The sequence below is a fragment of the Rattus norvegicus genome, chromosome 13 (assembly GCF_036323735.1).
Source record: "Rattus norvegicus strain BN/NHsdMcwi chromosome 13, GRCr8, whole genome shotgun sequence".
NCBI classification, from domain to species: Eukaryota; Metazoa; Chordata; class Mammalia; order Rodentia; family Muridae; genus Rattus; species Rattus norvegicus.
The window spans coordinates 86,117,125-86,128,397 of NC_086031.1; the positions used below are offsets into that span (position 1 = coordinate 86,117,125).

Consider the following 11,273-nt stretch of genomic DNA (forward strand, 5'->3'; position numbering starts at 1 on the left):
AATCCTCCTGCCTCAGAATCCCTTGTAATTCTTGTAATTCTGGGACTACAAATGCCCACTACCATAGTGGCTTCTGAGCTGAGTCCTTAAAAAGAGAATGGTTTTAGTCATCAGGAATTTTCCCCAGTTCTATGAGCCATGGAAGTGAATCGCTAAGCAGGAGGAGGAAGTTCTCTGACTGGTGGCTCCTTAGCTACACACGCAGCCACAGGTGGCATCCAGTCTGGATACCTGGTCCTAAGAGATGAAGAATGCTTGACGTGAGGGCACTCCCACATTTGTTGTGCATATAAGTTTGTTTTCTTTTAAACTTTTTGGAGTGTGGGGGTTGATACAGAGTTAGGCTGGCATTAAACTACATGCGTTGCCCAGGGTGGTAACATGATTTATTGTGTGTGGCTGGCTCTTTAAAGGATCCCCAGTTGCTAGCCAAATGGCCCTTCAGGGATGCTTAATCCTTAGAACTGTTTGACCCTATGACCTTCGGCATCCTTTGGAATTCTGGGAAGTGTAGGATCCAGCTGGCAAAAGAGAGTGGGATTGGAGGAGTATGAGAATAGGGTTAGAGAAGTCTGAGTGGGGCCAGAAAGGAGCAGACAGAGCAAAACAGAGATGGAGCAGAGTGAAAATAGGAGACCATGAGGCAGAGAAGATATTGTTAGGAGACAGTAAGGAGAGGAACACAAAGTAGTGAAAAAAAAATAAGAAAAGCTATAAAGGATGACCCTGAACTCCTGATCTTCCTGCCTCTACCTCCCAAGCACTGAGATTACAGGCATGCCCAACCTTGATTCACGTCTGTTTATTTTCTTCTGCTTATCTTCTCTGCTAGTCCATTTATAACAGCCTCTCCCCAGCACACAGAGATTTCCAGTTTTTGTTCCACAAGATGAAACACCCGAGAAAAGTCTCTCTGTGATTAGCGTTCAAGAATCATTTCTTGATTCTTGTAGGGCCCCAAGGAGAGCCCATCAAAAGCTCAGCGACCATCAAAAGAGAGTGTTCCAGAGAGGCAGAGAGAAGCAACTCAACGCAAAGCATGAGAAACAGCAAGCAGACTAGGGAGAAAACAATCCCTTAAAGCCTCTATTTTATTGAGAATTAGTGCTGATTTAGCCAAAGATAGCCAGGTCTCTCTTTTTGGTCAGAATTATCTTTCTCAGGTCAATGCTATCATGTCTCTTATTAAGAATATATATGGGGTTGGGGATTTGGCTCAGTGGTAGAGCGCTTGCCTAGGAAGTGCAAGGTCCTGGGTTCGATCCCCAGCCCCGGAAAAAAGAAAAAAAAAAGAATATATATGAGGGCTGGAGAGATGGCTCAGCAGTTAGGAACACTGACAGCTCTCCCAGAGGTCCTGAGTTCAATTCCCAGCAACCACACGGTGGTTGACAACCATCTGTAATGGGGTCCGATGCCCTCTTCTGGTGTGTCTGAAGACAGTGACAATGTACGCATATACAAAAATTAAATAAATCTTTTTTAAAAAATGTATATGAAGGTGGGATGAGGGTGCTTCGAAAGGGATGTAAAGTGAATCCATAAAGTAGTTGGGGGGAGGGGATGTACATGAAGAGTTTGGGGCTTCAACAGACCCCAGATCAGAGTGGCTTAAGTGGTTCAGCGGATCCCCCAAGTGGCCGTCCACTGGAGACAGGGCTGTCAACAGAGAAATCACCTTCTCCCTTGCTTTAGTGTTCTAGGGCAGACCAAAGTAGAGGTGGAGGGCATCTCATCCATGGACCATGGGGACAGGGATTACTCTTTACATTGATTTTAAATGATTTGGTGTGTGTGTGTGTGTGTGTGTGTGTGTGTGTGTGTGTGTGTGTGTGTGTCTGAGTGGCCACAAAGGCTAAAGGCTAGAAGAGAGCATTGGATCCCTTGGAGCTGGACTTAGATCTGAACTGGGTACTACAAACCACACTCATGTCCTCTGGAAGAGCGGTAAGCACTTTTACATACACCCGCTTCTCTAGCCCAGGGAAGACTCTTAATTTATCAGGGCGTCCTGGACACACTCCAGGTATAGCAATGAGCTTATTTTTAATTTGCCTGTGAGGCTAAGATAAAAGGCCACCATCAGTATTATACTGCACTCCTGTCAGATTCCAAACATAACAATGAAGCTTCCGCCTTTTCTGTTGCACCAGGAAGAAGTACTTCCTTTAGCAGAGGGACTTCCTAGGAATCATTGTTCAAATCTATTAATCTCCCATAGCCATGGGCTTGCTGGGCATGAATATACTCTGGAGTATAGCCTGCCTTCAGGGTCAGTCACTTGTTTCTTAGTTGTGGCTGATGAATGGTTTTGAGTTCTGTATTCTTAGACTGAAAAAGAGAAGGGAGTTAGACATGGTGGTAGGCCTATAATCTCAGCCCTCAGCGGAGAATCTTGAGTTTCAGGATGCTGCGTATTAAGATCCTGTCTTTACAAAAAAGAGGAAACTATAGAGAACAGTAGAACAATAGTTTACAGAGGCTGGGAAAAAGAGAAGATGAGAGTTGTTTAAAAGATAAAATTTGGGGGATGGCGAGATGGTCCTCTTGCAGAAGACCTGAATTCAGTCTCCAGCACCCACAGCTTTTAACCACCTGAAACTCCAGTTCCAGGGATCTAATGCTGTCTTCTGGCCTCTGTGGATACTAAGCCCACACACGGTGCACATGCATACACGCAGGAAATACTTTCATAATAGTTCATAAAATAAGAGTAACTCAGGACTGGAGAGATGGCTTAGCCATTAAGAACACTGTTCTTCCAGAGAACCTGGGCTTGTCTCCCAAAACCTACATGGTGACTGACAACCATCTGTATGTTCAGTTCTAGGGGGCCTTATATCCTCTTCTGACCTCCGAGGGTACCAGGCATACACATGGTATACAGACAAATGCAAGCAAAACATTGATGCATATAAAATAAGTATCTCAGGCTGGAGAGATGGCTCAGCGGTTAAGAGCACTGACTGTGGGGTTGGGGATTTAGCTCAGTGGTAGAGCGCTTGCCTAGCAAACGCAAGGCCCTGGGTTTGGTCCCCAGCTCCGAAAAAAAAAGAAAAAGAAAAAAAATAACTAACAAAAAGTGGTAAAAATGGTAAACTTTATGCTTTACAAAGTTTTCCAAAATAAGAGTCTTTAGGTGGGCACAGTGGTCCAAGGCTGTAAACCCAGCACTTGGGATGCTAAGCAGTAGTAAGCTTGTGGCGTCAAAGACAGCCTGGGCTACATAACAAGTTTAGGTTAACCTGGACCACATAATTTTGTTTTGATTTTTTTTAACTGTTTTCCTCAAGACAGGGTTTCTCTCTGTAGGCCTGGCTGTCCTGGAACTTGCTGCTCTGTAGACCAGGCTAGCTTCGGACTAGAGATCTGCCTGCCCCTGCCTCCTGAGTGCTGGCATTAAAGGTGTGCACCACCATGCCTGGTTAGCGTAGTGAAAATATCTTAGCAACCACTCCCCCACAGAAAAGTAGAAAGGAGCAAGGCAAGTATAAATGATTTTCTGCTCAATTTTCAGTCATTTTAATGTGTAGAGACCATTTCTTGGCAATGTTAGCTCACTTGAAAAGCATTATTTTTATTTAATTTCTCATTAGAACCTTCAGTGTAATGGTGGTACTCATTAGTGTCCAGAGTCATCGACTCCCTCTCTTAAGTTTATAAACGCTGGGAGGGGAGGGGAGAATCTGGGAGGAAGACCAAGTAGGAGGGACATCTAAAACCGGTCATTTGGGGATAAGAAACAAGGGAGAATAGGTTTGTTTTCAAAGATACATACCAAGTGTGCTCGGAGCTGGCAGGAGAGCAGGAAGATGTCACCCTTGCAGGTGTATCCTGGGGGTGGTGACAGCAGCAGAGAGACACAGTGTGGGCGGTGCATCAAGGTGAGGGCAAGGGCAGGAGGAGGCAGGCTTAGCTTCGGCTGGAATGTACGCACTCAGGTTCGATTAGTTTCCTATGCTGCCACATAATCCATGCGGTTTCTCTACCACCCTCCCTGGGCCAGCGTAGGCCGATGTTCATGTTCATCTCAACACACACACATACACACACACACACACACACACTCACACACACACACTCACACACTCACACACATATACACACTCACACACACATACACACACATACACACACTCACACACTCACACACATACACACACTCACACACATACACACTCACACACAGACACACACAGAGACACACACACATACACACTCACACACACAGACACAGACAGAGACACACACACTCACACACACATACACACTCACACACACATACACACACAGACACACACACATACACACACACAACACACACACACACACCACTCGTAGAGGTTCAATGCCCCCATTTGAGGGCTTTTTTTATTGTCATAATTATTAAACATGCTAAAGTCACATACAGTGGCGATGTTTGCCCTGACTCCACAGTAGGGTGGCTGAGAACTACAGGGGTGTCACTGGGTTCACATGGCTCTAGGGATGACTAGAGATGGGGACGGGTAAAGAGGTAGGCAGATTAGCAAAGGCCAGAGAGCCCCTCATGTACTATTTAGTTAACAACGATAGCATATAGCTTCAGACATCTTGGCCTTCTCTGCTTTTTTTTTTTTTCCTTCCTAAACATCTCTCAGTTTCATCTCCTGGCCTGAACCTTCTGCCATCTCTGGCTTCTCTGACCTCAGCCTGAAGGAAGCTTTTCCTGGTCTCTACCAGCCCCAGTTTTCTTTCCTTGGCAGGAATCTACTCAGCATGCACTAATGTATTGAGCTGCCTTATTTATTTATTTATTTATTTATTTATTTATTTATTTATTTATTTATTTATTTATTTATTTTTGCATGGGCAGGGTTTTTTTATTTTGTTTTTGTTTTTATTTTGTTTTGTAACCTTGGCTAACCTAGAATTCACTATGTCACCCAGGCTGGCTTGAACACACAAGGATCCAGCTGCCTCTGCCTTCCAAGTGCTGGGACTAAAGGCATGCACCCCCACATTCTGCAAGCTTCTTGATTCAGGTCTTCCCCGGGAGAAAGGGCAGCTGCACTGAGGCTGAATCACGGAGATGGGAGGGGCTGTGCAGAAGGACCTGAAAGTGTCATCTGATGTGTTAATGGTGCAACTGGCAGAAGCCTACATGTGCCCCACCTTGAGGCTCTGCACTCTGAGGGCTTTCCCCTCTTCCCCTTAGCACTAGGTGAAGGGGAGAGTCAAACCTCAGAACCTTTAGTTCTCCTAAATGGACTGATCCACTCTTAGCCTAGTGACTAACAACTAGAGTCTTGGCCTTCTCATGTCCTTGTGCCTCTACTACTGTGATGGCTTAAGAGAGCCTGAGACAAGAATATATAAAGGGTAAGCTTGCCTCAGGGACAGGCTAGAGGGATGAGGGGATGAGACACGTGAGAGTCAGAGCTGTGGAGGGGACAGAGGAAGTAGAAGGGTGAAGGGGAAGTCTGGTTATTCAGGAACTGGAATCCTTTTTCCTCTTCTGGAAGCGCCGGAACTTGCCCTGGATTGCAAGGGCGGCCTTCTCTGTCTCTGGTGCCGTCAAGTCGATGTCAATTTCTTCCTCCTCCTCGGCCTTCTTAATGCTGCCAGGTTTCCCTGTTGGTTGGAGACACCTGGATGAATCAACCCAAATGATTCCAGCCCTTCCCTCCAAACCTCAGACAAAGCGCTTGGAGTCCACTTTCAGCCAGACAACTTGAGGTCCCCTCACTCTGCCCCCATCTTCTCCAGGATTACAAATTACTGATGATTCTAAAAGTTAGGGTGCTAGGCTAGTAATTCATGTAGCAGCCTCAAGACGTCTTGCTATTCTTGGATCGATATGACAAATGCCTTCTGCCAGCACTAACTCCCAAATCCTGCAGTTCAAATCCCAAAATACGCTTCCAGCATTGGAGAAAAATGGCTTGGATTATCTGACAAGTTTCTTCTTTTTTTTTTCTTTTTTCCGGAGCTGGGGACCGAACCCAGGGCCTTGCGCTTCCTAGGCAAGCGCTCTACCACTGAGCTAAATCCCCAACCCCGACAAGTTTCTTCTTATCACTCACTGTTGGGTTGAGTTGGAGAAATGGCTCAGTGGTTAAGAGAACTTGGTGCTGTTGCAGAGAACCCAGGTTACACATCTGGTGACTCACGACCACCTGTAATTCCAGTTAAAGGGGCTCTGAAGCCTCATGGCCTTTGAAGGCATCTGTATGCATGTGTTGCACATAAATTCACACTATGGGTGCACACACAAACATATACATTTTTTAAACATCCTTTAAAATATTTATTTTTTTAAATTATTATTATTTTGGTGTGTGTGTGCTCCATGTGTAGAGTTCAGAGGACAGACAACTTGGGTTTGTTACTTCTTGCCTTCTATCATGTGGGTTCCCCATGTGACTAAGCTGAAGTCATTAGGCTTGACAAATAAGTGTCTTTTTTCCCACTGAGCCACCTTGCTGCCCCTCCTTATCATTTACATGCATTTCCCAACCATTCCAGACTTTACTTGCTAAAACCAAGAGACAAATACTGATATGATTGCTTCTTAGGAAAAAGTAGCCAGAGACCAGCACTATAGTAATCGCTTGTTTTAGTTGCCCTTTCCCCATTCTTTGACATCCACAGGATTGTCTTGTAGAGTTACAACTCTTGGATCAGGTTTCTACCTTCTTCATTACCTCTACCAACAGCCTAGCCCAACTGCACTCACCTTTTTCCTCAGGGTCAGAGGCCTGGCTGGTTGCTGGAGGTGTTTTGGTGTTAAGCTAGAAGAAAAGAATAATAATGTGAGAGACAAATGGAAGCATGAAGGTGCTGCCTCATCAGATCTTTATGCACGTTCAAGCTTTCCCACAACCAGGCGAATTTCCCAAGACTTTTGAAGAAGCAGGTATGGAGGTCAGACGAAAATTCATCAAAGCTCAGTCAATAAGCCCCGAGTGATAGAGAATGCTTGTGATCCTAACATTCAGGAGACTGAGGCAAGAGGAGTGTCATGATTTCCAGACCAACTTGGGCCACATAGTGAGCTACTTAATGGAAACTTACTTCAAAAATAATTAACTCAGTATTTAGTAATGGTACAGAAACCTGGAGCACGAAACAGATGGAGAAACCCTGCCTTTACCGAGCTCATTCCAGGGATAACTCAGACAAACAAGGTGACTGTGATGTGAGATGGTAAAAAAAGAACCAGAGGAGGCAAGGTAGGAAATGCTGAGTACTAGGTATGGACAGAAGAGCAGCCTTTACAGTTGTCAGAAAAAGGTTATCTGGTCAACCATGGAGGTAACTTTTTCTTTTTTTCTTTTTTTGACATTGGGGATAGTATCCAGGGACTCATGTATGCTTGGTAAATACTTTCCCACCAAACTGTCTGAAAAGTGGCATTTGAGCACAAAGCTTTAAGAAATGGTAAAGACTGGATATCTGTGGCAAGACCGTAGGGGTGGAAGTTTGACCAGCCTCTTTGAAGAGCAGCAGGATTCAGGTAGAGCTTAAGTGGAGAGAGAGAAGGAGGGATGGGAAAGAGATCAGGCCCAGTTATGTGGGAGCAGATTATGTAAGGCCTGTTAGAGGCCAGCCAAGCAAGAGAAGATGGAAGCTTGAATCTGAACAATGGCCATGAAGGGGACACAAGGTGTCAGCATTTTTTTTTCCCTCTTGGTTTTAGCAAGTAAAGTCTGGAATGGTTGGGAAACTGTGATCAAAATGATTCTAACTGGATAAGAGGTATTGTGATAAAGGGGAAGTCAAGGATTATTCCTGAGGAGGAGAAACAGAAAAAAGAAGTTACCACTAGTTGCAGTAATAAATAATTGGACCTTTATATCCTGTGCTAGTGCTGACACCATAGGGCCACATGGCATCTGAAGGATACCTTTATCTCAGCGGCAGCTGGTTCCAGTGTGGCACCATGCCATATTACCTCTTGCTATCCTCTAACCCCAGTAGTCTCTCAGCTCCCATTGCTAGTCGCCCTCTCCTGGCTGTCTCTCTGCCAGCTGGGAACTCTCTGGTCCCAGCTACCCAGTAAAATCAAGACACTAGAGATCCAGCAGAGGCTGGCCTATTACAGCTCCCTGTTGTGGACTCTGTCCACACTCCCACTAACTGCCCACTGGTAGGTAGTTAAAGTACAAACTCCCAATAAACCATTAAAATCAAGACTCAATAAGCTGTGATTTAGTAATCAGATTTATATGTTAAATTCTCAATCTACAATACGTCCACACAAGAAACTCACAAACCAATTAATAAGAATATAAACCATTTGGGGCTGGGGATTTAGCTCAGTGGTACAGCGCTTGCCTAGGAAGTGCAAGGCCCTGGGTTCAGTCCCCAGCTCCGAAAAAAAAGAACCAAAAAAAAAAAAAAAAGAATATAAACCATCCACCATCCACCATCCACCTAGATAAGATAAATTGACCTATAGAAATATATCCCTTAAGAAATGTTCATAACTACCTGTGGCCATTTAAGGCCACCTGGATCTGGATCATGTCTCCATCTTGATTTTCTTTTTTCCCTTCTTTCTCTCCTTACAAAAAACTCTGTCCCTGCCTTACTTTTTACTGTCCAATCATGGGCCTTGACCTAACTTGTGCCAGCCCACACCTGCATATTGACATCAACCTACACCCATTTCCTGCTACAGAAAAGACAACTAAGGGAGGGGTTTTAGAAAGAAGAACAAGAGGATTTTTGTTTTGTTTTGAAAAAGTTTGGGATAGCTGTTAGTCAGCTGAGATGTTTCTCGCTCATCTGACAAGGGGTTGCAATGCAGACAGGGAAGCCTTTGCACTAATTCTCCTGCCTCCTGTCCTTCACCTCTCAAGTGCTGGGATGACAGGTGTGTACCGTGATGCCCTTCTCTCTAGTATGTTTTTTGTTGTTGCTTTTGATAAGGAAGGCTCTACATCCGCTTCCAGAAAGGACGCAGCCCATCATGGCTGAGGAGGCATGGCAGCAGAGAGCGAGACGGTTGGTCATGTTGCATCCTCTCTATCCTGGTTTTGAGGGGGTTGTTTTGTTTTTCGAGACAGGGTTTCTCCGCATAGCCCTGGCTATCCTGGAACTCACTCTGTAGATCAGGCTAGCCTCAGACTCACAGAGATCCACCTGCCTCTGCCTCCTGACTGCTGAGACTACAGGTGTGCACCCCACCACCTGGCTTCTACAGGACTGTTCTGTCTGACAGAGATTAAACTATAGCAGAGAAAGAGAAAAACCACAGGAGAAACAGAGAGTCTTACATCATTGTAAACCAGAGAGAGGACTTTAGACTGTGATCACAGTGACAAAATGATAGAGTATTCAGACTTCAAAGAAGTTTCATGGTAATGTAAACTAGATTTGCAGGTGCAGTTTTGAGTACAGAGAACACTACTGAAGAGATTTCTCTTTAAAGACGGCAAAACTGGACAATGGTTTGGGGTGGATATGGGTTGTAGAAAGGTGTTTGTTAGGGTAGGAGATTTGAATGGTGGTGGGAATGGTTTGGTAGAGAAGGGAGAATTGGTGATGGAAGAGAGAAAGGATGATTAGCAGAGTGGTGGTTTGAATACTCAAGAAAAAAACAGACTCAGTACATGAGTGGAAGGGTTGGCCTTCAACAAGGCGATTGGCACAGCCTTTACAGATAGGGTTGCAGGCATGGGCTAGAGGTGAGCAGGGTGGCAGATGTGCTGGGGATATACAGATGCTCTCTATTCAGGGAAACAAGAAGGGCACTGTCACCTGAGAGACTAAGGACAAGAAGTGTTAACAGTTGGAGGAAAGACGGTGATGAGTGAGATCCTTGCCTGAGACAGTGAGTGACAGGTGTGGTAGAACAGGATCAGCAGAGAGTGAAAGTGCCCTCTGGAGTTTAACAGCAGGGATATAAAGTGAAACCAAGCAAGATACCGTCCTATCGCCCAAGGGAAGTCCGAAGTGTCCTGGTGTCCGTATTATAACAAACACCAAGAGCAAAAGCAGCCTGGGCAGGGAAGGGTTAATATCAGCTTAGAGGTCCAGTCCATCACTGATGTCAGTTGGGGCAGGAACTCAAGGCTGAAACCTGAGAGCAGGCACTGAGGCAGAGACCATGGAGGAGTGCTGCTTAGTGGCTTGCCCGTCTGTCTTCTTATAGAGTCCTGGGCCACCTGCCCAGAGTTGGCACCACCCACAGTGAGCCAGTCCCTCCTGCCTCTTTCAAGAATATATGATACAGGTTTGCCCACAGGACAATCTGATGGAGGCTTTTTCTCAATTGAGTCTCTCTCTCTTTCAAAATGACTGTAGCTTGTATCAAGCTGACATGAAAACTAGCCAGCACAGTGAGGAGAAGAAACTGGTAATTACTGGGCATTTATTATTGTGTGACAAACCTGGCCTATTAACTCTGTGAGATAAACATCCTATTTCATAGCTGAAGAAGCAAACTTAGAACAATGTTCTGGGTCTCACCCAGGGCCAAGTCACAAAGAGATACAGTATTTTCACATGTTAACCAAGTACCTCGATGTGTTAATAATGACCACGCTCTTCAGAACATGTAGATGTACACTAGACTAGTCTTTCAACCCTGGTAAACTATTCTAGTAGAAAGTTATGAGAATCTAGGTGTGGGAATACAGTGCTTGGGAGATAAAGACAGAAGGATCGGGAATTCAAGACAGCCTTCAAAATATAGGAAGTTGTAGAAAAAAAGATAAAAGGAATTCTTTGACAACCCCATGATCTTGGGTGGGTCTTACTTTCCTCCTGAACACTTTTAAATTAACCCTAGTGTTTAACATCGTCATCATCATCATCATCATCATCATCATCATCATCATCATCATCATCATCATCAACGGTTTTTCTGAGACAAGTTTCTCTGTGTATCCTTGGCTGTCTTGGAACTCACTTTGTTGATCAGGCTGGCCTCAAACTCACAGAACTACTCCTGCCTCTGCCTTGCAAGTACTGGATTAAAGGCATGCACCACCATGTCTGGCCCAAAATTAATTAATTAATGTATTTGTTTATTTATTTACTTAATTGATTGATCATTATAAGTGAGTGTGTGTGCATAACACATGTACATTGGTGTGGATGTGTGTGCCTTGGTGCACTGTAGAGGCCAGAGGACAATTTTCAGCGTCTTTTCTCACCGCCAATGCAAGTTCTGAGGATGGAACTCGGGCTGTCAGGCTAGCACGTCAAGTGCTTTTATCTCTTGAGCCGTCTCACCGGCTCTTACGAATTGTTAATTAACTTCAACTCTGCCTCTAAACAAA

At 44.8% G+C, this 11,273-nt stretch overlaps 1 protein-coding gene across 3 annotated transcripts in view; it reads right to left on the reverse strand.

The window, feature by feature from the left end:
- Nucleotides 1–4,338: 4,338 nt before the first annotated feature.
- The window catches only part of Pcp4l1 (Purkinje cell protein 4-like 1), a 23,635-nt gene continuing 16,700 nt past the window's right edge, over nucleotides 4,339–11,273 (reverse strand). For all 3 annotated transcript variants that reach the window (XM_017598936.3, NM_001126093.2, XM_063272605.1), the window contains 2 exons: nucleotides 6,719–6,773; nucleotides 4,339–5,613 (listed from right to left, as the gene is read on the reverse strand). In XM_017598936.3, coding sequence (XP_017454425.1) covers nucleotides 5,557–5,613; nucleotides 6,719–6,773 — 112 coding nt within the window. In that variant the 3' untranslated portion in view covers nucleotides 4,339–5,556. The remainder of the gene's footprint in view (nucleotides 5,614–6,718; nucleotides 6,774–11,273) is intronic.